Source organism: Idiotropiscis lumnitzeri, chromosome 13, assembly GCF_059441095.1.
Source record: "Idiotropiscis lumnitzeri isolate Australia: NSW breed Sydney's pygmy pipehorse chromosome 13, RoL_Ilum_1.0, whole genome shotgun sequence".
NCBI lineage: Eukaryota > Metazoa > Chordata > Actinopteri > Syngnathiformes > Syngnathidae > Idiotropiscis > Idiotropiscis lumnitzeri.
The window spans coordinates 15,348,094-15,373,714 of NC_142403.1; the positions used below are offsets into that span (position 1 = coordinate 15,348,094).

Genomic DNA, 25,621 nt, shown 5'->3' on the forward strand with positions numbered 1-25,621 from the left:
TTTATTTTTTATTCAAATAAATAATTAGAAAAATTATTGGATAAAAAAGCAAATATAATATATTAAAACTGGACACTTTATTAGAAACACGTCATGACACCGAGTACAAGAATGCATTAAAAACATTACAAAATTCCAATGCCAGTTTTTAATATGAATTATTACTCTATTTAGCCTTTAGAAGTTATATGAGATTAGAAACTGTGCTAAAAAGGGATTAGGGTCTAAACATTTGAAACAGTGACAAACTACGTACATCACATATAGAATTTAGAATGTACTGTGCAGTTATAGTATTTTGTGGGTATCATTAGATTTTAAAAACATTCCTTCAGTCTCTCATCCTCGTTCTTCACGCGTCATCATGAGGGGTGGTTTTCGGTTGTATGAGAAGGGGCTTCCCCAGTGGCTCTGCGCTGAAGGAGCCGTTCCGGGACACCAGACGTCCCCTCACGATGGTGGACCTCACCACGCCTCGGAGCGACAAACCCAGGTACGGAGTTATCTACGCACACACACCTCATTAAAAACTTTGGAATATTGGGCGGCGAGCAGAAACAATTTCAGGATGAACCCGAGACCCACCACACACTATGCAACGTAACCGAAGCGGATTGAAATCGGAATTTGCGGGGGAAAAAAAGACATCTGGAGACTCACACATTCACAGTGAGGAATTGAACCCTGTATCAGGGTTTTAAGATCCACATACTATGTATTGTACATTACTTTAATTGAACCGTAAAAACTCCTACCTTATTCTTATGATGTATGCCATCTTCTTTAATCTGTAAAGTAAGGAAACTTTCACCATTAGTAAGAGCTTCATCACCCTCTTGTGGTTAAAAATATAGCGTACAATTCCCTCAAAAGATATCATGTAGAACAAGAATAAAGTCCTAAACTTACTTTAAATAAATTAATTTTGACACTTTTTCCACAAATACTTGGCTTTCCTGAAGAATGCTACGGCTGCAGCTAATGATTATTTTAATATTTCATTAATCTGTTGAGTATTTTGTCGATTAATTAAGGAATCAGATTTAAAAGAAAAAAAAAATCCAGCCCTTTATTGAAAAATAGGACACTTAAATTGTCACTAAAAATTAGATTCTTTTATTTTGCAAGTAAAAATCTTTTATACAAGAAAATAAAATGTTTTTCCTCATAAAAGACGGTTTTGGTAAAGAAACAGACATCCTCCCCAAAAAAATTTTTTCTTGAGAAATTACTACTCTCACGTAGTAGTGCAACATTGTGTTTAAAAAATGACTTTTTATCCTACAAATAATAATGAGTAATATTTTTTTCAAATAAAAAAAAGGGCAGATATGCGACTTAATTACTGGTGAACCGCAAATATGTGGAAGTTTACTGTATTGACAAATTTCTGAATTTGGTCTACTTGTTCAGTAACTATGATAAAGGAGGCGCCCTGAAAAGACTTTTAGAACCTGACAAAAGAAACATTTTTTTTTGCACTTTATGTTCTCACTGGCTCTTGATGCAAACCTCAAATTCTCTCTCAGGATCCCAGATGACCAGGTCAGCGTCGTAGCCTGGTAGCAGGCTGCCCTTCTGCTGGCCAAGGCTGCACAGCTGGGCCGTGTTCTGGCACAGGAGGCGCACCGCGTCCGCAAACTGAAAGCCCTTCTGGCTGGCCGAGCTCCAGAACAGAGGCAAGCCTGGGCAACAAGAAAAAGTAGTCATAAATGTTTGGCGTTGGGAGACTGACTTATAACATTCCAGTGGTTCATGACGATTTTGTTGCCTTAAAGGTGACCTTTTAAGACAAACTCAAATATTTTTTTCCCACTTTTGTTTTGACAGTGTTGGATGGCTTCTAAAGTGCATCTGTTGCTGTTATTACCAAACTGAAGAGATGAAATTCCCCCCCAGGCCTGAGTAAAGTCTCCAGAGTCCAGTTTCTTAAGGTCAGGCGTGCAGGGGGAGTGGTCCGACACCACCATGTCGATGTGGCCCGCCTTTAACGCTGCCCACAACTGATCCTGTGGGGAAAGTAATCATTTACAGTGTGAGCACAGCAGCGACGCGCCAACATTTTTAATATCGTGATAGATTTTGTAATAAGTGACAGAGCAAACACATGAAAACAAATCATCTTCTTGTGCATTGTTATGGATCAAATAATGGGGGTAAAACGAAGGGCAAGAATACGAGCAAAAATGAAGAGAAATATGCCAGGGGAAAAGCTACAAGAAATGAAAAAAAGGGGGGAGAAAAAGCGGAGGACATCAGGAAAAACAAAGAAAAAGAAAAAACAAAGAGTAAAAGGAAGTGGAAAAATAAGGGGACGGAAAAAAGTCGAACCAAGAGGGCAAAATCAAGGGGATGAAAAAGACTAAGAGGGGAAAACAGATGAGGAGAAAGATGACAAGTAGAAGAAGGACCTGATTGTGAGCCGATCTGATGGGTGGGCAACACTTGAACTGCGTGGCCCCCGCTGGTACGTTCTCTGCACTCAGGCTCAGGTAGTGGTGGGTGGTCTCCACGGTCAGGGGGGCGCCGCCCTTCTTGGCCTCTTGGATGATGGGCAGCGCCTGGGCTGAAGACAAGTGCACTACGTGGCAGCGCACCCTAAAGCACAAAAACACAAACGGTACATAAGTGGAATAGTTCGTCGTTCGTGTGTCCCAGTAAAACTCTAAGTGCTTTATGCTCATCCTCTAGCACGCCTGTGACACTCGCCAGGATAAGCGGTTCGGATAGTGGATGGAGTGAATTATTTCCGTTAGCCTGTTGATGGCGTTTCATATTTTATGTATGTTTTTGGTTGTCATAGTGATGATCTTACTGGTAGCGATGGGTAAATGAAGCTTCAAATCTGCTTCATGAACCAGCTGGAGTATTTTTGGACTCCAGTAGATGGCACTCTCCGTTCGACATTGGGCAGAAAGCATTTTTTTAAACCCTTTATTTAAACCAACAGTGCCATCTAGAGGACTCAAAAATACAACTGGTTCATGAAGCAAATTTGAACCTTCATTTTCCCATCACAACTTACTGGTACTGGGTGCAGAGTTGTACCACGCTACGGATAGCCTCCACCTCCATGATGTCAGGCCTGGACTGCAGGAAGGTGTCATATTGCTGATTGTCTGATGCGGACACAAGTCAACACAATAAGTCCATATCGACGGGTATGGCTGTCAAGAGACATTGCAAGTTAGGCATGTAGGGAGGATTACTATCTATGATGCTAAGTTGACAGAGTTGAATAGATGGGAGGCTGACATGCTAGCAAGATAGGCAACCACTGAGCTACATACCGTACCTAGCTAGCTAGAGCGTTAGCTGACATGTAAGCTAGAGTTAAGGTGGCTACTGATCGTTAGCTAAATAGACGAGTAGATAACTAGACGAGTAGATAGATGGTAGGCTAGAAGGCTAGTATATCTTGGTTGGTACCAGTTAGCCTGTTTGCAAGATAGTTAAGTAGCTTACTAGCAAGACTGGTAGGTGGATAGCTGATTGGTGGCTTAATAGGTAGCTTACGTGCTCACTAGATGAGTCTGCGATATGGCTACGGACTGCGATAGATAAGTATTACAGCAAATAGAATGTTACCGCCGTTGCTCTCACTGGTCTGTTGAACTTCTTTCTCAGCGTGAAACTAAAGGAGACAAAGAAGATTCAGCTAGTTGACCTTTTTTTGTTTTTTTCGTGATAATGTGCTGTGTGAGTAAAATAACAGTGTCATGTGGTCGGGTTTGATGGGTAATGCTAAGTGTACGTGCACTGTGGTTGTGCTAGCTAACTGGCACTGAAGCTAATGCTAACTATGTGTAAAATGACATCAAATATTTAAGTAAGTAATGAATTTACGCTATATGGCCAAAGTTAACTGTACAATTGAAATAGGTGGGCCCGTGGTTGTGCTAGCTAACGAGCACCATGTAGAGTTGGACAGGACCCAATGTAGCCCTGTCTGTGGTGCATTCAGGTACCAGTAGGACACTTCCTGTTCCTCTGAGCTGCTCCATGGCAGCGTGCAGGTCTCCGTGGCTCACGTGAGGGAACTCGTCCACACCGCTGTTGATCAGGAAACACTTGAAGCCTGCTACTCCGGCCTGGATCATGGGCTGAAGTTCGAGCTTTAAGCAGAGAGTTTGACACTATGGGCTGTATTTTTCTCGATAGAGCTTAGGCGTAAAACTGGTGCATCTTGATTTTCGTACAAGTACAAACTTCTGTTAGCATGTTTGGGAATTTGGCAGACTGCGCTGCGCCATGGTGGGCGGGCCGAGGGCATAATACGATTTTGGTGGATTTGATGGAGGTGTAGGCAGACCGATTCTGAGTTCCGTGGACGTGTGTGTGATGTATGCCACGGTATTTTATTCATAAATAGAACAACAGCATGCATCAAATCCTCTTAATCATTGGATAAATCAATTCATTGAATGCACTTCTATTATTATCATCTTTGATATATTTTTAAAAACACCCTCCTGGGGATGGAAGACGGTCTCCGAGTGCCCAATTCACAGCGGCCATCTTGACATCATCCACAAGTGGGAGATCTTCTTGTAGTTCCTCATAAATGTACGTTGCGCGTAATCTACTCTACTGCATGGACTCCACCAAGCCTGTTTATGCTTCCGCCATGTAGACCGTGCACCTCTCCTACGCTGAATTTAAATGGAATGAGAGGAGCCACTGCCATTGGCAGGGAAGCAAGCTGGCTGTGTTCACCCCCACAACGCTGCAAACACCCATTTTTAACTAAAATTAAAAAATGCGGACCGCACTTTTTTCATGACTTTGAGCTGGGCCCAAAAATCGGGCCCTATACAATACAATACAATAAAATTTTATTTCTATAGCGCATTTCACAACAGCTGGAGCTGTAACAAAGCGCTTACAATATGTAGGTTGCGTGAGAGAAAACAGCAACATTGTCATTTTATAATGCTCCGTTACCTGATTGCCAGGAATCACGCCACCCCAAAAGCCAATGTCCACGAAGCATTTCCCCGTGGCCTCGCGCAGCTTCTCCTGTAAATTAGCCAGTGTAGTGGTGGGAGGGATGCTATTCCTGCAAAAAAATGGGTTCTGTATTGTGTTAGGCACAGGGTTGGGAGGGTGACTTTAAAAATGTGTCATGGCATAGTTACCCGTTAAAAAATATATATTTATCATCACAGACAGATATTTCATTCATAGTGTGAATTTGTTGTGGTTATAAGAACAGAAATGGAAAAAGAGGTCAAATAAATCTTATGAAGGCAATCTTTACAGTCGCAGCTTAACCCCCAAACCCCTACACACGCGTACGCACACGGGCATGCAACAACAAACACCGAAATTAAGAGTGCGTTCGGAAATTCCCCCTAATCACGCTGCACACTGAGTACAATGACAATAAAGGGCATTCTGATTCTGATTTTGATGAATGGAATGCAGCTAAATTGTTTTTTGTCTGCTGTATAAGTAACACCGGTACATGTATTCCGTTATTGCCCAAGCTCGGTTAGCTAGCTATACAGATAGCATGCAGGCCAAGGATGGTGGCCATCGGGAATTTCAGGGGACGATATGAATTTTCCCAAATTTTCCGAGACGGTCCTGGTCATCACGGCCGCTGCCCGTCAACAATTACATTTTAGCACGTGACGGTCGCACCCCGTTGCCGACTACATTTCGGTACATCACGGCCACACGCCAATCAACCAGGTAAACAGACAGGTAGCTGACATGATGGCAAGATAGACAAGTAGGTGACTCACAACGGCATGTCCACAATAGTTGTGACGCCTCCCGCTGCCGCAGCCCTGGTGGCCGTCCAGAAGCCTTCCCAGGAGGTGCGCCCCGGCTCGTTGATGTGGACGTGACAATCCACGATTCCCGGCATCACGACACTATCGCCCGCATCCAACACCTGCAAACAAGTCAAGAGGGTGAACTTGCCACCTTCTCGTCTCGCCAGAATCCCAGCTATTTGATCAATTCACAGCCTGGCAAGCAATAATTCTGGATAGTTGTGAATATGTTCCTTAGCACACAAGCAAGTCTTTCCATTTAGTGAACTAACTTGTGACCGTACCTACCTATCGAGCTAACATGTCACCAACTTATCCAGGTAGAGAGTAGAGAGGCATACCTGATTGGTAAGATAGCAAGCGTCCGTAGGACACTAAGCAGTCTTCATAAATCAACGGCCCCCCCCAAAAACTAACCAGCAACCTGCTAACCTGCTATCTATCTACCAACCTGTCACCAAGTAGGTTATATCATGTAGAAAATGAACAAGTCAACAATTTATCAAGCTGGCAAGCAGAGTTAAATTCAACATTTAATAGTCTGATCTTACCTCCAAACCCTCTGTAACTTCCCCATCAGGTAGCACCTGGTCGATTTTCCCATCCCGGATGAGGATGACGGCAGGCCCGACTTGTTTTCCCAGAAACACTCTGGTGCTCTTCACCGCTGCCACGTAGGATCCAAGCTCAATGTCTGCCTTCATTGCCTGTGAATATGAAAAACAAGAAGTCCAGGCTATGTGGGATGCTTGTGTGCATTCTTGTGTATCCCTCCCACCGCCCCCCCCCCCCACTAACAAGTTCAAAGGATATCAACTGCTGACTCATATCACCATGTGACAGCGATCAACAAATGCTCCAGTTTTTAACACATAAAAATGTTCTATCTGTCAAATTATGTTTTGTTTTATTAGAAGGGACAGTGCAAATCGTTAAATGTCATTAACAAAATGCAGACGTAAACAAGCCAGATTGGAGCCATGGGCTCATTTCTGTCTGTTGTCCCCAAGCAGATGTTCCCAAAATAAAACATGTAAAGCGTGATTAAAAATATACATAATCACAAAAAAACAAAAACAAAAACTAAACAAATGCAAATACATAAGTTAACAGAACAATGTGCAGAACTACATCCAACAAAGTTAGTTTCCCAATGCACGCACGCACACACCCCCACACACCCCAGCACCCCTACTCACACTCAATCTCATCCCGAGAATCCTGTCAACCATTACCCCTGGTTCAGGAATAATTAGCTATTTGAATAATAATTCAACTAGTACTTGTTAAAAGTCTGTCCATGACTGATTTCATCACAGTCTTTTAGCTCTATTTTAAATGAAGTATGTGTGTGTGTGTGCGTGCAATGCTCTTCTGCAACTTTTTACTGGTGCAAATGGCCTCTACATGTGAAGTATTCCTTTAATCTTGCCATGTTTAGTGTTATCCGTTCCTGCTCGGTTTCCTCCTGACCGTGGTCGGGGGGGGCGCAGGGGAGATTCGTCTCCAAGGCCGGAGTTGCCCGGGGATCGTGATCGGCGCACGTCGTCGAAATGCGGCGTCCTCCCAATCAATAATAACACGCCAGCAGGGAGACAGTGGTGTACCTGTAGCCTCGCTTTATTGTTTTCATGCTCTTTCCTCTCCCATTTTTCACTTCCTCCTTTCATTCAACACTCCAACAACATCCGCCCCTCCCTCCTCCACGCATGCGCACCCCACACGTCACGCAAGCTTGTCACCATACTTGCAACATTAGTCAAACATTAAAAAAAAAAAAAAAATAAACATTAGTCAAACATTCTCGCGTGCCAATTTAATGTATTCAAACCAAGTGCACTCTCGCAGTGAATTTAATTTTAATGTGTGGCTGTACTGTTATATTAGCAAAGTAATATTCAACCCAAGTAAAAAACATTGATACCGTCGTAAATTAGCATGTTAAACTTACATTTTTACGCTAGTTTCAGTGGCATTGAGTCACCTCCTCGTGACGTCGTCTCGCCGCGTCACGTGGTTGTTTTGATTACGTAATGCACCGGATGCTGCACGACCAGCGACGACAAGGCGGGGAAAGCGATGGATGGACGGCTGGCTAGCTAAAAAAAAAAAGATAGAAAAATGGATGAATAGCGGGAACGTGATAGACGGGTTGCTTTTGCAGATTTTACTCGACCACCCGCATCTTCATCACACGAGCAGCAATGGCGGGCCCGGAGCAGCAGAAGCAGCATCAGCAGCAGGTGGAGGAGGAGAAGGCCGAGCTCATCGATGACGCCGAGATGGCGCTGCAAGGCATCAACATGCTGCTCAACAACGGCTTTAAGGAGAGCGATGAGCTCTTCAGGAGATACAGGTAACGTGCGCGCGCCTGACTGGCGACGTGTGTGCGCGCATGGGCGTGTGTGAACAAATAGATGCGTTGAACTGGTTTAAGGTGAAGTCGACGCCATGACGTCACATCCGGAGCAGCGTAGATTTGACTGATGGGTGGGCAATATTTTTGAGTGCATCTTTAATGTTTAAAAAGAAAAACATTTTATCTTGATGTAGTAAATCTGAGCTTTACAGCTGTCCCACCTGTATGACGTCACTGTGGCACATGCTAGTTGGAAACATCAGCTTTATATCACATCTGTGGTAAAGACGACATGATTGTAGCAGGCATAATCCATGTCGGTTTTACAGATGTCATAACAATGTTATAAATATCTAATGCGATACCTTGTGATATTAGTTCTCGTTAATATCAGCTTTACAGATGCCACGGACATACACCGCAGGACATAGTTGTATAAATAGTCGTAAAGTTTTCATCTTAACAAATACAGGGTATTTAACGGCTCTGGCAAAGACACCTTCTGTAACAAAGCATATAATGATATTGGTTGGTGTAGATTTCAGCTTTACAGATACCACAGTGGCATGCCCATTTATATTTCCATGTGTTCCCTCTGTAGGAGTCAAAGTCCACTGATGAGCTTCGGGGCAAGTTTTGTCAGCTTCTTGGTGAGTATGTTCAATTTTCGGAAAAAGTGTGCATTTAAGGTTTTGTTTACTTGTGTAGTCATCGGAGAGGGCTTTGGCTTTTTTCCACTGGGAAGTACTGAACGTGGGATGTCATGGTAAAATGGTCTATTGAGCTTTGTTAAATTGTGTTTTCAGAATGCCATGATGACATTCGAGGAGGAGAAGATGCAGACGGCGAGCGATGACCTCAAGACCACCGAGAAGCTGTGTGAGAGCGACAGCGTTGGCGTGCTGGAGACCATCAGAAACAAGATTAAGAAGAGTGTCAGTGCACATTCGATGAACCAACGATGAATCATGATATTATACTTTTGGTTCATTTTATGGGGTATTAATGAAGACAGTTGTGTTCTGGAATGTTCTGTGTGTGTACAGATGGACTCTCAGAGGTCCGGAGTGGTGGTGGTTGACCGCCTGCAGAGACAGATCATTGTGGCCGACTGTCAGGTTTATTTGGCCGTCCTCTCCTTTGTCAAGCAGGAAGTCTCAGGTCAGTTTAATTCTTTCCCGCACTCCAGTGTTGTGGTCTAGTTACAAGTTAGTGAATTAGTCAGCTTGATAAGAGAGTTCGTTAGAACAAGGATTGTCTAAGTTGCAAATTAGATAGTAGCTAATTAGTTTGCTAGTTCATTAGGTAATAAGGCAATAGGTTGTTATCGTGTTAACTCGCTAATAAGTTATTTGGTAACTAGTTAATGTTTTAGCCAGGTCGCTACTTGCTAGTAGTTAGCTTGTTAGCCAGCTAGTCATTAATTTTGTTTTTATCTACGTATATAGTAGTTAGCTACTTTGTCAGTCTGTTAGATTGCTAGTGGTTTAATTTGCATGTTTGTTAACTTTTGTTTGTTATGTGGTAGCTAGTTAGCTCTCCGTTTATTCAAGAACAACTCAAGTTTATTTGTATTTTATTTTTAGCTAGATTGTCATTTATTTGTTTTGTTAGTTATCTAGTAGGTTGTTAGTCAACTATTAAGTTGTTCACTAATTTGTTAGCTAGTAGGTTGTTAGTTAGGTCAGTTATTTTTGTTAGCTGGCTTGTTAGTTTCATAGCTCGTGTGTTAGTTAATATAGTCACTTCTTTTTTAGCTAGTTTCTCCAAGTTAAATAGTTTGTTAACCAGCGAATTTTTATTTTGGTTAATCATATAGATCGCTAACAGTTTGAAATGATTATTTAGTGACACATTTCATTATTATTATATTCTACCTAGGAATTCTTGATCTAGGTAGTTAGATGTTAGTTAGTCAATTGTTAGTTTTTAGCTAGTTATTTAGGTAGCTGCCAGGTTTTCAGTTAACAAGCAGTTAGTAAGTTAGTTCTTTTCATAGTTAATTTGTGGTCAATTAGTTAGTTAGCTCAGTTCGTTATTTTATCTTGAGTGAGTTACTTTGCTAGTTAGTGCATAGTTCACTAATGAGAGTTCTTTTAACGTCTTTCTTTTTCATTTTCGCTCCTTAAATGTAATAAATGATCTCTTTTGCGGCATGACAGCATACATCAAAGGCGGCTGGATCCTCCGCAAGGCGTGGAAGATGTACAACAAATGTCACAGTGACATCAGCCAACTGCAGGCCACTTGTCAGCAGACAACCACAGAAACTACCACCGAGACCACCACCATGCCCGATAACGCCAACCACAATAAGGTGGAGAGTGGCGTGACGGCCGAGGCCCTGGACCGCCTGAAGGGCTCGGTGAGCTTCGGTTACGGGCTGTTCCACCTGTGTATCTCCATGGTGCCCCCGCACCTTCTCAAGATCATCAACCTGCTTGGCTTCCCCGGAGACCGCCTCCAAGGCCTCGCTGCCCTTTCCTATGCCAGTGAGAGCAAGGACATGAAGGCACCCCTAGCTACGTGAGTACGCCACATACAGGTAGCTAGTGTTTATAGCAGTTGGTTGTTTAGATTTGTGGTTCTCAAACTTTTTAAACCAACTACCACCTCCCAAAAATGCTTATACTTGCTCTCCAAGTACCACAATTATGACGGTAGGTTTTTTTTTTTCTCTAATGATGTAATTATATGGCATCTTGCAGGTTGGCCCTCTTGTGGTACCATACGGTAGTGCTGCCCTTTTTTGCGCTAGATGGGTGCGATTCTCACGCCGGGTTGACGGAGGCCAAAGAGATCCTGCACAGGAAGTCGCTGGTCTACCCGAACTCCTCTCTCTTCATCTTCTTCAAGGGGCGTGTACACCGGCTGGAGGTATGGCTGCCTATGATGAATTAAAAAAAAAGTGGGAATTCTGAATTTTGCACTGGAATGTCACTCAAACTGGGAGGTCCGAGTCGCAACACCGGTGAAAAAATATCAACCAACCGTCTCCAATATGACGTCACTTAACAATGGCGAAGATACTTTAGAGATACAAAGATACTTTATATAAGTTGGGAGCCAGCAAGGGTGCTCGATTGCAATGCCAAGGGTACCTTCATTTTTATTAACATGGAAAGTTTGGCCACACAAGTTTGTGAGATGTTGATGTAATAGCTAGCTTGCAAGCTCGCTATTTAGCGTGCTCGCTGGATAACTAAAACAAAGCTAAACTGATGCGTTCAGGAACATATGGGTGTTTTGTGTATCCTTAGTGTCACATTAACAGCGCTCTGGCCTGCTTCAACGATGCACTGGAACTGGCTTCCGACCAAAGAGAAATCCAACACGTGTGTCTGTACGAGATCGGTATGTTTGCAATCAGTCGTATCAGGTGAGAGTCGTCGGGCCTTTACAATGATGGATTTTTTTCTATCTGTCTTGTCAGGCTGGTGCAGCATGATCGAGATGAACTTCGAAGATGCTCACCAGTCCTTCGAAAGGCTGAAGAATGAGTCAAGATGGTCGCAGTGTTATTACGCTTACTTGACTGGAGGTGGGATTCCGCCTCTTTGTGTTAGCATTAGCATAGCACCACTGGTGGGCTTGTTTTCATCTTGGTCTTCTTTAGTGTGTCAGGGAGCCTCGGGTGACCTCGATGGTGCCAGCGGGGTCTTCAAAGACGTGCAGAAGCTGTTCAAGAGGAAAAACAACCAGATTGAGCAGTTTGCTGTTAAACGGGTATGCGTTATAAAAATAAAAAAAAATAAACATTTTTCTTCTCTCTTTGAAGTGTTGCCCTGTCTTCGATTTGTATCTGACATGAGTGTCTTGGATGAGTTTATTTGGATTGTCTTTGATGTTTTTTGGTAAATGAGATAGCAATGCGATCAGTTTTTGCTGTGATGTGTCTTGGATGGGTTTCTATGCTATTTCTTTGGTGTTTATCTGAGGTGTGTCTTGGATGAGTTCCTGATCTGTGTCTTGGATGTGCATGTGTTGTGTGTCGATGATGAGTTTTTACAGTGTCTTTGATGTATCTGAGGTGTTATGTGATATATGAGTGTGTATCGTTTGAATAGATGTGCAACTGTGAAGTGTCTTTGATGTGCATCTGTGAAGCACATCTGTCATGCGTCTTGGATGAGTGTCTGATGTGTGGCTTTGGTGTTTGTGATGAGTATCCTTCAAATGCTTTTTGGATCTTCAATCCAATTTTAATGTGTCTTTGATTTGTGCCTTCATTGAGTTTCTTTATCGGTTTTTCATGTGTGTATTTAATTAAGGGTTTTTGAAGAGTTTTAGGGTGTGTTTCTGTGATGTGTGTCTATGATGTGGATCCGCGGCGTGTGTTTTGCGTGAGTGTCATTGATACAGGTGTTTCTTTGATGGATGTGTGCAGGCTGAACGTTTGAGGAAGATCTCTCCCAGCAGAGAGCTTTGCATCCTGGGTGTCATTGAGGTGTTGTATCTGTGGAAAGCACTTCCCAATTGCTCCTCGTCCAAGCTGCAGGTCATGAACCAAGGTACAAATGTGATGGCGCCGCGACGGGTATGACAAAGACATGAGACCATGTTTGCATCGACAAAGCTTTGTCGTTCAATGTTCAGGAATGCTCTCTAGTCGATATTAAAAGGGAGTGGATCAATTTGTCTGTCGTTGTTGGTTCAGTGCTGCAGCGTCTTGACGAGGTCTCGTGTCGCGGCCTGAAACATCTCTTGCTGGGCGCCGTCCACAAGTGTCACGGAAACAACAGAGACGCCGTCCAGGTAACTTCACGCCGTCTAACAATGACCCCACATGGTGTTTATCGTGGGACATTTTTGTGCAGTCCTTCCAGATGGCAGCCAGAGACGAGTACGGACGTCAGACGAATTCATACGTCCAGCCGTATGCTGTCTATGAGCTTGGATGCGTGCTGTTAGCGAAACCCGAGGTCAGTCCAGTCCTCTTCTGCTTATTAATAAAAGGAAATTTGAGTCAAACATTTTTTTTGCAATATTATATAAGCTAACACCAATGTACACACCGTATTCTGACTAATAGGGATATCCAATACCACGTTTCTGTTTAAAATAAATTGAAGAGCAAAATAATACAGGTTCACCTGTTACTGTAAAGCACATCATTATAAAGTTGGAAAACGGGGCTGGGGTAACAGAGCTGATATAAAATATCACAATGTAAGTATTTCGTATCATCAGATATTCATAGTTATATTATTTTGTATAAATCGACTGACGGTTATTTTTGTTTTCTCCATCAATGACAGCACGTAAATGTGTGACCTATGTAAATGCACACAATGCAAATTGTCACATTTTTTTCTTCGGAAACAACGCTGTTGCAACATCGTGGGTTTAGTCCTGAAAATTATAATTTTTTAATTTTTTTGTCACATGACATTTTCTCATAAAACTATTCAACAATTTTATGATCCTAACGAAAATTTAAATTAGGTTCACAAAATGCTCTTTGTGTTGGGTTTCATTTAATGATATAAATAAATAATAATAAATACAAATAATAATAGTGATAATTTTCAGCTACACGTTTTTAGATCCATGCTGTGTTCTAACATTACTTTTTTTTCCGCACCAATCAGACAGTGGGAAAGGGGAGATCGTTTCTACTTCAAGCAAAGGTAAAAATGCTCATCAAAATCGGTTCTTTGAATTTGTAATGTTTTTATTATCAGCTACTGCTTTGTTAGCATGCACATTTAGCATTACAGGCTAACATGATCGTTATTTAAGGTTTTTCGATTTGTGTTTCCAGGAGGATTTCACGGGCTATGACTTTGAGAACAGGCTTCATGTGCGCATCCATTCGGCGTTAGCCTCCCTGAAGGAACTAGTGCCTCAGTGACTCCGGTGAGGTTTGACGTTAGCCTTTTTACACCATCTTGTAACCCACGGACCGGGACTCTTAAGGGAAACCCTCCAGACCCGATGTAAACAATTTGGGAAAATATACACTTGTTTACCTAGTGTGCAATATTACGATATCAGGTGCCAGATGCAGTCAAATTAAGTCAGTGCTTACAAGTACTGTATTTTTGTCCCACTTGCAACAAATGGTGCCACATTTTAACAGGATTTTTGTCCGTACAAAAATGAATTCATCCACACTATAATTTAGATAATCACAAGCTGCACCTGTGTACGACATTAAGATATTGGATGTCAGATGCAGGGAAACAAAATCAACGCGTACACAGATTTGTGTCGTGTTGGCATCGCATACGATTTTGACGGAATTTTTGTCAAACAAATGTTTTAAAAAATGTTTTTAACTGAATTCTTCTCCATGTAAAAACGCATCCATTCACCTGCTTTGAAGTATGTTTCATGAGCCAATCACAACCACCGTCAGTGTATGACGCTAAAGAAATTGGCTGGATGCAGGAAAATTAACGAAATCAACAAATACGTCACATTCGTAAAAAATGTCCATCTATATATATATTTATATATATATATATATTTTTTTTCCATACACTTCCATTTTAAACTCACTTAATTTGGAGTTCCATATTTTTTTTTGGACAGCGACGTTAGGCTAAAGTAAGTTGTCATTGAGAGAAATTGAAAATTTCGTCTGATCACAATCATTAATGAATCATTTAATATATCGTAAGGATACATTTGATTTGCGATGCACAATTCTCATATTATTTAAACAAATGACAAAAGCGAGGAATTTACATTTAGACGAAAGGCCAAAATGTATTGAAATACGTGTTTTGGTTTTGTTTGTTTATATCCATCCGTGTTATGGCCTGATCTAGAAACAGGTATGTTGAAAATTTCGAACTCTTAAATGTTATTGTTTCAGCACAAACCAAGCCAAAGTGTTTTTGTTGCCAAAGGCTAACCAGCTAGCTATTCGCTAGTTGAATCCGTGTTTTTTTGTCACGGTGGGCTTGCTTACTTGAATCAGTGAACTTATTCAACTGACTCAGAAGCAACCAAATCATCCAAGTCCATTCTTGCGTTTTACGCCAAGTCCACTAACTCGAGTCAGTGAAACCGATAAAACTGAATTACCTGAGTCCGCCAACTTGTGTCAGAAAACCAAGACTCTCCGGTAGAGAACAACCCCGAGAGAATCATATTAGTTTGCCGTGTTACTGTGTACTAGTCCGCTAGGTCGAGTCAGTTAACTGATATAGCCAAATCATCTGAATTTGTGGCATTTTTTTGGGGGAGTTTGAACCAAGTCAGAGAACACATCCATCCATCTTCTTCCACTAAATTTGGGATTGGGTTACAGGGAATCCCTCCCCCCAGCCACTTAGTCCAGCTCTTCAGGTGGGATCCTGAGCCTAAAGACATAGCCTCCCCGGACTGTCCTGTGCTCCTCGTCAGTGAACCCATAAAAAAAAGAAAATCACCTGAGTCCACTCTCTTGATTCAGTGAAATGGTACTTCATGTGAGACTGTGACGCTTTACGGGGAGTCAACTAACTTGAGTCAGTGACCTAAAATTGAATCAAAGCAAACCAAAAAATAAATAAAAATCAGCTTCCTCAAGTTAGTTAACTGATAGAATTGACTCACGTGTTGCTGGTGGTTTATTTAATTATGTTTTTACTCTGGTCAGTCAACCCACTCAAAAGAATCACCAGAGTTTCTCTCTTGATCAGTGAACCGATACAACCGAATCATATGAATCTATCCTGTTTGTGAGTCCGCTTGCTTGAGTTAGTAAAAGAATAAAACCAAATCTTCTGAGACTGAGAGTCAGTGAACCCATATTACCAATTTGCTAACCTGACCCGAGTCAGTGACTCAATATGACCCAATCAGCGAAGTCAACTGATAAAACTCATAGGATGTGGTTTAACCTGGTGATTTTAGGAGACAATGTAATGACTTAACTCATGAACCCATCATTTGAGTGTGTTCTATGCATGGTACAGCAGGTACATGAAAGTGATTTACGTCTTTAACGTACCCGCATGTCCAAATTAAACAAATCGGACTTGAAAGGTGCTAGTAAATAAACTTCAATTTGCATCGAGTCCCGATAGTGACCATTTATGTTTACACCAAATGTCATCCTAAACTGTTGTCCGTCTACTTTAATTAAACTGCAACGAAAAAGCCATTTAAGAACGGCTACTCCAAGAAAATAAATTGTGTTATCGTGTTTGTTTTTCCTCACCTCTTTGTTTTGTGATGAACGTGGAGGTGTGCGAGTGGTCCGTGTGTCCAGGAACGTTTCGATTTACATTTATGTTCAAATGTCACGAAACTCTACAATAAAAACGCTTTTCCTTCAATCAAAACAACTGCAGCTGTGTTTTATTCTATTGCTGTCAACTGTCACATTTAGCTGGAGGGAAACAGATGGTCTAAATAATTTAAACTAGTCCCGCCACTGTGTTTTGACGTGGCAAAATGGAGATCGGAGTACAGGTAGGGGGCGCTCGTAACCTGCTTATTTATTGGAGTAGTGACAAGCTGGTTTGCTAAATATTTTATATATATATATATATGTATATATATATATATATATATATATATATATAAAGAAACCACAATAGTAGTTTTTGGTATGACGTCAAGCATCGGCAAGGTGCACTTCCTCCTCCCTTCCCGCTCTTCCTCCACTCTCCCCTCCTCCCCCTCCACGCTCTTCCCACCACCGCATTGATGCTGTTACCTCCCTCGGCGGTGACGTCACCGCCCTGTGTTTCGGCACAGCATCCTCCTCCGACACAACCATTTTGGACAACATCCACCCCGGAGCCAAGCCCGCCTGACAGCGGCCGCCACGGCCACCACCTACGCCGAGAAGGCACCTCCTTTCCCGGGTCGATAGAGGACATCGAGTCCTTCCGTCTTGATGGAGGCTGCTAGTAGGCGGGAAGGATCCAATTGAAAATACAACGGAGCTCCACACACACGGTGCTAACATCACGTATGTATTATTTTATAAATATTTAGCTTTTATTCCACACAATTTGTACGTTTGGTGGTTTCGTGTGTGTGTTTAAGTCCCACTGGAGGACGTGGGCTCAGGGTGCGGCCATTGAGGAGGCAGCCACTGCCTCCTCCGGGAGACTTGTCATGTTTACACGTTATTGTATTATATTAATGTGTAATATTAATACAGTTTAGAGGGATTCATTGAATCATCATTATCTACAGAAGTACATTAATTGATGTTCAATTTATTTTTCAAGTAATAAAGACTTATTTATTGTAAAATAATTGTGTACATTCCTATCCAAATGGTTCAAATTTGACGTCTTGGGAGTGACATGAGGTGTAGCCTTTTGTCATCAGCAACACGGTGACCGCCCTGACTGTCCTGCATTGTCATGACCGCCACAAAACATACTAAAAAAATCACACTAAATGTCACCTTTAGGTATGGAAAATACAGTGAATCATTGTTTGCTTGTGTGCTTGTGTGTGTGCGTGTGTGTGTTTGTGTGTGGAGGCTACGTTGAGTGCCAAGTGACTGACATAAACAAGATGCCACTCTTAACAGCCTGAATGCGTGGCACATGATGTTCGTTTGGCGGAGTCGACAACCCCAATGACTCAGCAAAAAAAAATGGCAGCGTGACGTGACGGCGTACCTCAGTGCACCTCATTTCTGCCAACATCAAGGAGTGTACCCGTCTGGCGAAATAAAAACCCAAACGGAATATAAAGCGGAACTTAGCAGGAAGTAAGCGGATGCCTTCGAGGCAGAAGACACCCAATGCGGTGTCCAATTACTTTTGTCCAACCAGCGTTTTAGTGTCCGAGCTTCTTAGGATATACAAACTACTAGTAAACGACTAGAACAGTCGAACTTTCTTTGGGTTTAATCACAGGCACTTGAAATGGTGGCGGCAGCGTTATTGACTCTAAGTTAACATGAGATTGCATGTGATGAATTCTGAACACAGCTACATCTTCAGTATGTAAAGGGGAAGTCAAGTAAAAAAATGTTCGTTGCTGTCACTTGTATAGCGCTTTTCTACCTACAATATTTTGTCCTATGCACCCCCACTAGTCTAACCACGGCATTCTGATTAATATTGCGTCTTCGGAATATGAATTAAGAGGCGAAATCCACCCGTTTTTAATTCAACTCCGTCGGTGGCCATTTTATTGACTGAAAATGACATCACTCAGGTAACGACCAATCACAGCTCACTTATGAGTTTGGTCACGCGACGTTTGCAAGCTTTGTGACGCTAACAAGTTAGCTACAAACCTACTTAGCAACCTAGCTGGTAACAAATTTGCTAGAACTGAGTTTTAGCATCTTAGCTTGTAGCTACTCAGCTACCTATTAGCAATTCTCTCTGCGTGAATGCGTCCTGTGATCCCACTGTAATTGCGTCATCTAACCTGCCCTCTGACTGCTATTGATGAGGATCGTCATTAATTCGATTAGCAGGGATGAGTCACGCTTTTTCCCGACACACATTAGAGTGACTACGTTGTGGCTTTTAAGTTCTGCGAGGTCTGGGAATGTGGCGCTCTAATCCCGGGGCACATGTTTTAGCTGCGCCTGCACTTCTTTTGTCGGCCCCCCACTTCATCACACGTTGCCATGGCGGCAGCTGACCATGCATGCGCCGCCATTGTCCCAAACAACCGCCCCAAAGGTCATATTCTATCTGTACCACCAGGACGTCTTCACTTGTGCTGCTTAACTCTGAGTCACTTGCCAAAGCGATCGGACTCACTTGAATCAATTGAGTCAGTAGTGTGTACAGTGATTCTGCTGACTTGAATCAGTGAAACAAATCATTCGACTCTGTGGTGTTTTCAGTGAGTGCACCAGCTCCGGTCAGAGGACTTATAAAATCCAATCAATGTACTTGAATCAGTGAACCAAATCAACTGACTCTGAATCATCTGAGTCGACGCTGTTTCCAGTGAGTTTGTTAACTCGATTCAGCGGACCGAATCATCCAAGTCCGTGGTATTAGCAGTGAGTTTGTTAACCAGTGTCAGTAAATGGAGTCTGAGTGGGTCGTAGTTCCACTAAGAGGAACAACTTGAGTCAGTCAACCGAATCATCCAAGTCGACTGTGTTTCCAGAGAGTCTGCTTATATTTCAAGTCTATGGTGTTTCCAGGAAGGCCGTTAAGTTGAGTCTCTGAAACAAATGACCAGACTCCTACAAAGAGTTGAATCATAAACTGTAAATGTACAGCTTTAGTCTGCAGGAAGTTGTCATTCTTTTCTAGTCATTGACATTAAACATAACCAAGATTCCCTGTTCGATTCCCTCCACAGAGCCTCGGTGGTCCAAATAAGCCGTCTAAGAAAGGCAGTGCACCATGGCGGGAGCCTCTGTGAAGGTGGCGGTCCGAGTCCGCCCTTTCAACTCCAGGGAGATGAGCAAAGAGAGCAAATGCATCATCCAGATGTCCGGAAACACGACCAGTGAGTAGTAACCACACCCATATTTCATTTTAGGGGGTGGTATCAGGATGGAACAGCAACTGTGTGGTTTTGTACTATCCTGATGTACAAAGTACAACTGTGCATTTCAAGTTGACTTGTTGCGGTGTGTGTGAAATTTCTCCTTTAGAATCTCCCTAATGTCTTTTGTCATCCTACGTAAACACTCTAAAACTCTAAAAGGAGACCCACGTATTTGGAGTCTCCTTGTGGGGACTCCAGCGACTTAGTAACTCACAGTAGGCGTGGCATGGCTCATGTGGGAGAGTGTCCATTTCCTAACCTGAACTTTGTGGGTCCGCCCCTCAACCCTTGAGTGACTTTTTTCTCTCTCTTATAATAAGCGAATACTATGCATGTGAAATTTACTCGAAATAATTTCTGCGGGAACTGCACTATTTTTTTCTCAAGCAAATATGGCTCAAAAATTTTATCAGTGTAAATATTTACTTGGAATATTTTGTTCCCTTCAGAGTGTAAATTTTATTCGTTGTAGACTGGGAGCAAATATAGTCATTTTAAAGTAAAATGTAGTCTCGAAATGTACTGCGTAGCATTGCCTTTGGAGGAGACACTGGATATGTGGTCTGCTCGCCGAATTAAAGCCACGCGTCAATAATAGATTAAGCCTGGTGAAATATTTAACGTTTAGCCTAATTTAAACCCTTGCCCTCCCCTGTGTCACGTCACGGCTGACTAAACGACAACATGGCTTCTCAGGTGTGTGACTTGTTGATTTATTTATTGCTCAAGTTGATTACAAAACAATAATGTGATATGCCGTCATTCCACAGGGTTGTGTGTTCAATTTGGTCAGCTTTGGTTCAAAATAGTCCTGAGTCCTTTCTAATGTGTTTTAAACTCCCAATTCACTTAATAAGTGAATTGCAATGCAACTGCGTCTGCACAAAGACTCTCACGTAGACATTCAGTGTTAGCTGGATGTGTCTTGGGAGTGTGTGGGTGCGTGTGTGTGTGTGTGGCAAAAGGATGTGAATGAGTTCATTGCTTCTGCGGTGTGGACAGCATATAAACGTTTCCTTGTCTTCCTGTCGTCTTTGTTGCCATGCTGGTCGACAGGCCGCTTCCCACATGGCAGGAGAATGGCAGGCATCTTTTTTTTTTTTTTTTTTTTTACGTAAGGGTCGGGCTGTTGGGTTGGGGAGGGGTTCTCCCACGCTGAGATGAATTAAGATGCAAGGCACTGAGCCGAAGCAATAATAGGCCTCTTGTAAACTTTGATCAAAACACCCATGGACCCCCCCCTAACCAAAATGTCAGACTTTGTGTCTGTTTGGGCATGGCTTTTTGAGACTTTGTTCACCATAGACACATTTTATGCTGCCAAATGAAATTGGCTTCGGGGGTTGAATTTTCAAATTTTGTAATTATTTGTGTTTCCTGTTTTATGGTGACTCATCAAATTTCAGGGTTCTGAGGTTCAGATTTGGTACCGATATACAAAATCAAGTCCCTGAAATGGCCAAAAGATGCGCTTGATGTCAAAATGGTGGACTTCCAGTGTCTTTTGGGAACTGGCTTTTTGAGATTTTTTTTTGTGGGTCTGCTCATAATAGATTTGTGTACCAAAATTCATGCTGTTAGGTAAAATTAGGGCTGAATTTTCAAAATTGTGGACTTATTGGATGTAACAGTTTTATGATGAATCATCAAATTTAGCTGCCAAGTCGCACCCGTTGTCAGTGACAACAGCTTAAACTCTTTGTTATTTAGGAGGGATGGGCGACCCATTATTGGAATCGGGCCGACACTGACCCTATTTTAAGGTATCGGGTACTCATGGAGCATGCCAGTACCAGCCACTGATACTTAAGGCAAACAAAAAAAAATCTGATATAAATTAAGTCCACCTTGACAGAAGTTGGCACTACACAATTTCAGTTTGACAGATCGTCGAATCATCATCTATTTTGGAATGAAAGGCATTTGGACACAATTTCTTTTTGTCATTGTGTTAAATGAAAGATTTTATATTTCAAAAGTACTGGTGGCATCAGTACTCAGTCTGAGTGAGTACTCCACGAGTGAATACTTAACTCATTCACTAACAGCCGAGTGAAAAAAATGGATCTTTGACGTATTTATCCGTCAATGGCAGTGAATGAGTTAATCTGAATAAATGTTGTATTGAACATCCCTATTATTTTGCATCGCTAATCAGATTTGGTATCTATTTGACCAAATCTGTAGGACAGGAATGACTGAAAAATGGCCACTTTTGAACCAAAATGGCAGACTTCTGTGTCTTGGATGTCATTAAGTTGCGTATCAACTGTTGTGAGCGAGGCGCGCTCAGCTGCTGCCACGCCCGCGCTGCCATCGTGAAAAGAAATGCATCCGTGGTACACGGAAAGGACGTGCTCAGCGTGCTAATAGCGCCGCTCAGGGTGGCGTCACCAGCAGAGCCCAGCGAGGGCCGCTGACGTCAGCCCACGAGCTCATTAGAACATCCGCCGCTCTAGGTCACGTCCTGAACAGCCACTGAGGTGCTTTGCTTTCCGACCTACGAACGAGAGGTTCATCTTCTAAATTGACCGGCCAGTAATCGCTTTTGCTGGATGGTTTCCGCCCGTCCTTTTTTTTCTCTGACACATTCATACAATGCTTGGCAAATACAACTAAAAAACGAAAATAACAAAAAATATAATCCATTTTGAAAAAAAATAATAATACGGTGGATTCTATTTATCATGTATATTTTTATTTCCGTAATTATTTACTGCTTTACAGTATCACATCGACCTTTTTCATGCAAAGATATTCTGTCATTTTTATTTAATTAAAATATACCATTATGAATATGATAATAATACATTAAAAATAAATAATACATTATATTTTCATGTATTTTTATTTACGTAATTGCTCCTTTAGAAAAGAAGTCGTTATTTTTTTTGCCCCAGTGTATACAACCTGTTTTCATTGAATAAAAAAACTTTCTTTATCAAATTTAATGATTTAATTACAATCCATAAATATATAGAAATCATTATATTTATTATATTTTATGATTTATGTAGCAATTTACAGTTTCAAATTTTTTTTTCTTTTTTTAATGTGTGACAAAAATGAACACTAACAAGTAATACATGAAACATTTTATTTGTTGTTTTAATGAATCTCAGAATTTAAAAAAAAATGTGATTGTCTGGCAACCACTTTAGAGTGTAAAACCGATTCTCTGAGACCCTAATGAGGAAAATGCTACAGAAAATGGATGGATAAATAATATTTTTTCTTAACACGCACTCCTTGGCCTTCTGTCTTCCAGCCATCATCAACCCCAAGCAGGCCAAAGACAACAAGAGCTTCAACTTCGATTACTCCTACTGGTCACACACCTCGGTAACATCCCCCCCCCCCCCACACACACACCAAGATGATGTTCATATTCACAAATATGTTTTTATTGCCATCGGCAGCCTGAGGATGTCAACTACGCATCTCAAATGCTCGTCTACAAAGACATCGGCGAGGAAATGCTGCTGCATGCCTTCGAGGGTTACAACGTCTGTATCTTTGCGTACGGACAGACTGGCGCTGGCAAGTCTTACACTATGATGGGAAAGCAGGACGTCAAAGATCAACAAGGAATTATCCCGCTGGTACGCATGTCTAGTGATGACTCATTCATAAACCTTTTCTCCATGACATCACACGGGGTGTTTCTGATGCTACCATCAATAAACATGCACAGGAAGTAACCTGTCATCTATTTTTTACAAGCTAGTATAAAAAGGCTCATAATGAAAATGACTGTGTGATTGTGGTGACTGTTGAATGTCATTTTCCTGCTTGCAGCTGTGTGAAGATCTCTTTACCAAAATCAATTACAACACAGACAACAGCATGTCCTACTCAGTGGAGGTAAGAGCCCAGTTTTCTCCTTTCATCAAATTGGCTTTGTGTTAGTCGCACACAACATTGAGACACAACCAAAGCAGAAATTAAAATATGTTGACTCTTTTCTGTAACCTCAATGTCAATAGGCATTTTTTTATTTAAAAAAAATAACTACAATTGGCCTGCAACTAACAATAATTTGACCAATCAAATAATCTCTCAATTATTTTCTCGATTAATCTATAAATGTCCATCAAGCGATGAAGTGCAGTGCAGAAAATACACAAACGTCAATTAATTATGATTTGGTTACGGGTTTGGTCCTTAACATTTAAAAAAAAATGGCACAAGGTGGAGATCAGTTTTTCCAAAGTAAAATCAGATGTTTGCAAATGTTTTATTGAGATTCACAGCAAAGATTAGTCTTCTGTCATGAGGATGAAATGTGAGAATTGTATAATCCTGAGAAGGTGAAATTCCGAGGATTTGGACAATTTTAAATGAAACGTCTTTAAACGGTTAATCGATTATCAAAATAATCATTAATTTGATAATAATGTTGACTGATTAATCTTTGCACCTCTAACCTACAGTATAATAAAACTAAAATAAAGTAAAACTACTCAACATCAACATGTACAATTCATTATTCCCATTCCCATCTCTGACCTTTTAACACTAAGAAGTCAAGTCTGCATCACAGTAGGTTCCCAGTTCAAATCTCAGCTCAGGGCCTTCCTGTGTGGAGTTTTGCACCTACTCCCTGGCTTGCGTGTGTTTTCTTTCTATGATTACTCTGACTTCCTATGACATTCCCAAAACGTGTGCTAGGTCGATTGAAGACTTTTAATTGGGTGTGACGAGATGTACTGTACCTTTGTGGTAACTTTCTGCCTCTTGGTAGGTGAGCTACATGGAAATCTACTGCGAGCGCGTGCGAGACCTGCTCAACCCCAAGAACAAAGGCAACCTGCGCGTGCGAGAGCATCCGCTGATGGGTCCCTACGTGGAGGACCTATCCAAGTTGGCAGTCACCTCGTACAATGACATCCAGGATCTGATGGACTCTGGAAACAAAGCCAGGTAAGGCAGACTGAGACGTCACACTACAGTTGAGTTTTTGGAGTTATGATCAGTCGCTTGGTCGATTTATGACTGTCCTTCTCCCGACAGGACGGTGGCTGCTACCAACATGAATGAGACCAGCAGTCGCTCACATGCCGTTTTCAACATCATCTTCACTCAGAAACGCCATGACGCTGACACTGACAACACCTCTGAGAAGGTAACGCACACGCAACATTGCGTGGATTTAACATGGAATGGAACTCAGAAGAAATGAAGCAGACTGGGCGGAACAACGGGATAAGTGGTGTAGCGCCACAGAATGTCAACATGGATGCAGAACAATTTTTGTGTAATTTCTTGACTGGCGTCTCCTAACCTGTGCGCTTTCAGGTCAGTAAAATCAGTTTGGTGGATTTGGCTGGCAGTGAGAGAGCTGATTCCACTGGAGCCAAAGGGACCAGACTGAAGGTAGGACAGTTGTTTTTTTTCTACCCACAGTTTCACAGGCATCATTTTCATGTGACCCTTTTTGTGCTGGATCACAGGAAGGAGCCAACATCAACAAATCTCTAACCACGCTGGGAAAAGTCATCTCCGCTTTGGCAGAAGTGGTGAGAATTATACCTAAATGCCGCCTAAATCAGAACAAGTTCACTTTTATTCATATTTATTAATTCTAATGATGCTCTCTCTGTGCTTCGTTTCAGGATTCTGGACCAAACAAGGTACGCCTATTAAATGATTTTCTTATAACTACCTAATCATAACCCACCTGGTGGAGGTAATAACTGAGCCTTGACTAACATGCAGAACAAAAAGAAGAAGAAGGTGGAAAGTTTCATTCCTTATCGCGATTCAGTGCTGACTTGGCTACTCCGAGAGAATCTTGGTAGGGATCAGCTCACCTCTCACTAGTGCCTTTCGGATTCTAAAGTGTGCTAATGCCACGTGTTTCCACTTTGCGTCAGGCGGGAATTCTCGCACAGCCATGGTAGCCGCACTGAGTCCGGCAGACATCAACTATGATGAGACACTCAGCACACTCAGGTAAATGCAGCACGCGGACATCTCTACTTTTGCCACATCAGATCCAATCCAAATATATTTGTACAGTCATTTAAAATTAACAAAGCAGGTT

The 25,621-nt window shown here is 41.9% G+C and overlaps 3 protein-coding genes across 14 annotated transcripts in view; 2 read left to right on the forward strand and 1 right to left on the reverse strand.

Annotated features, from left to right (window-relative positions):
- Window positions 1-55: 55 nt before the first annotated feature.
- On the reverse strand, window positions 56-8,191 carry LOC148324657 (allantoinase, mitochondrial). Of its 4 annotated transcripts, XM_088312562.1 has the most exons (14): window positions 7,955-8,191; window positions 7,735-7,882; window positions 7,216-7,529; window positions 6,335-6,490; window positions 5,751-5,902; window positions 4,945-5,059; window positions 3,969-4,115; window positions 3,589-3,634; window positions 3,026-3,119; window positions 2,412-2,598; window positions 1,871-2,009; window positions 1,513-1,685; window positions 756-788; window positions 56-505 (listed from the first exon to the last, which is right to left on the reverse strand). In XM_088312562.1, the coding sequence occupies exons 3-14, from the start codon at window positions 7,216-7,218 to the stop codon at window positions 353-355; spliced, it is 1,398 nt and encodes a 465-aa protein (XP_088168688.1). In that variant the 5' UTR covers window positions 7,219-7,529; window positions 7,735-7,882; window positions 7,955-8,191; the 3' UTR covers window positions 56-352. The 4 variants fall into 4 exon arrangements, with proteins under 4 accessions (XP_088168688.1, XP_088168689.1, XP_088168687.1 ...); XM_088312563.1 differs by having other exon boundaries at window positions 7,257-7,529; window positions 7,735-8,191; XM_088312561.1 differs by having other exon boundaries at window positions 7,735-8,191.
- On the forward strand, window positions 7,819-16,418 carry LOC148324658 (tetratricopeptide repeat protein 39C-like). The gene is made up of 14 exons (XM_088312560.1): window positions 7,819-8,139; window positions 8,744-8,792; window positions 8,949-9,077; window positions 9,189-9,303; window positions 10,305-10,668; window positions 10,851-11,019; window positions 11,403-11,496; window positions 11,576-11,683; window positions 11,759-11,868; window positions 12,530-12,653; window positions 12,800-12,897; window positions 12,960-13,064; window positions 13,734-13,772; window positions 13,907-16,418. The coding sequence occupies exons 1-14, from the start codon at window positions 7,988-7,990 to the stop codon at window positions 13,994-13,996; spliced, it is 1,746 nt and encodes a 581-aa protein (XP_088168686.1). The 5' UTR covers window positions 7,819-7,987; the 3' UTR covers window positions 13,997-16,418.
- A 402-nt stretch (window positions 16,419-16,820) lies between these two features.
- kif1aa (kinesin family member 1Aa) overlaps window positions 16,821-25,621 on the forward strand; it is a 36,036-nt gene continuing 27,235 nt past the window's right edge. For all 9 annotated transcript variants that reach the window (XM_088312421.1, XM_088312415.1, XM_088312416.1 and 6 more), the window contains exons 1-12: window positions 16,821-17,056; window positions 19,384-19,533; window positions 22,844-22,917; window positions 22,995-23,177; window positions 23,374-23,439; window positions 24,320-24,498; window positions 24,589-24,700; window positions 24,874-24,951; window positions 25,029-25,094; window positions 25,191-25,208; window positions 25,294-25,372; window positions 25,452-25,530. In XM_088312421.1, coding sequence (XP_088168547.1) covers window positions 19,428-19,533; window positions 22,844-22,917; window positions 22,995-23,177; window positions 23,374-23,439; window positions 24,320-24,498; window positions 24,589-24,700; window positions 24,874-24,951; window positions 25,029-25,094; window positions 25,191-25,208; window positions 25,294-25,372; window positions 25,452-25,530 — 1,040 coding nt within the window. In that variant the 5' untranslated portion in view covers window positions 16,821-17,056; window positions 19,384-19,427. The remainder of the gene's footprint in view (window positions 17,057-19,383; window positions 19,534-22,843; window positions 22,918-22,994; window positions 23,178-23,373; window positions 23,440-24,319; window positions 24,499-24,588; window positions 24,701-24,873; window positions 24,952-25,028; window positions 25,095-25,190; window positions 25,209-25,293; window positions 25,373-25,451; window positions 25,531-25,621) is intronic.

Excerpts from the sequence above, each read along its gene's own strand:
- LOC148324657 (XM_088312562.1), bottom strand. Across the intron at positions 1,686-1,870 it reads AATTTCATCTCTTCAGTTTG|GCTTGCCTCTGTTCTGGAGC; the intron begins GTAATAACAGCA and ends CTTGTTGCCCAG. Across the intron at positions 506-755 it reads GCATACATCATAAGAATAAG|ATAACTCCGTACCTGGGTTT; the intron begins GTAGGAGTTTTT and ends GTGTGTGCGTAG.
- LOC148324658 (XM_088312560.1), top strand. The coding sequence starts at position 7,988 with ATGGCGGGCCCGGAGCAGCAGAAGCAGCATCAGCAGCAGGTGGAGGAG. Across the intron at positions 8,793-8,948 it reads CAAGTTTTGTCAGCTTCTTG|AATGCCATGATGACATTCGA; the intron begins GTGAGTATGTTC and ends TTGTGTTTTCAG. Across the intron at positions 9,304-10,304 it reads TGTCAAGCAGGAAGTCTCAG|CATACATCAAAGGCGGCTGG; the intron begins GTCAGTTTAATT and ends GCGGCATGACAG.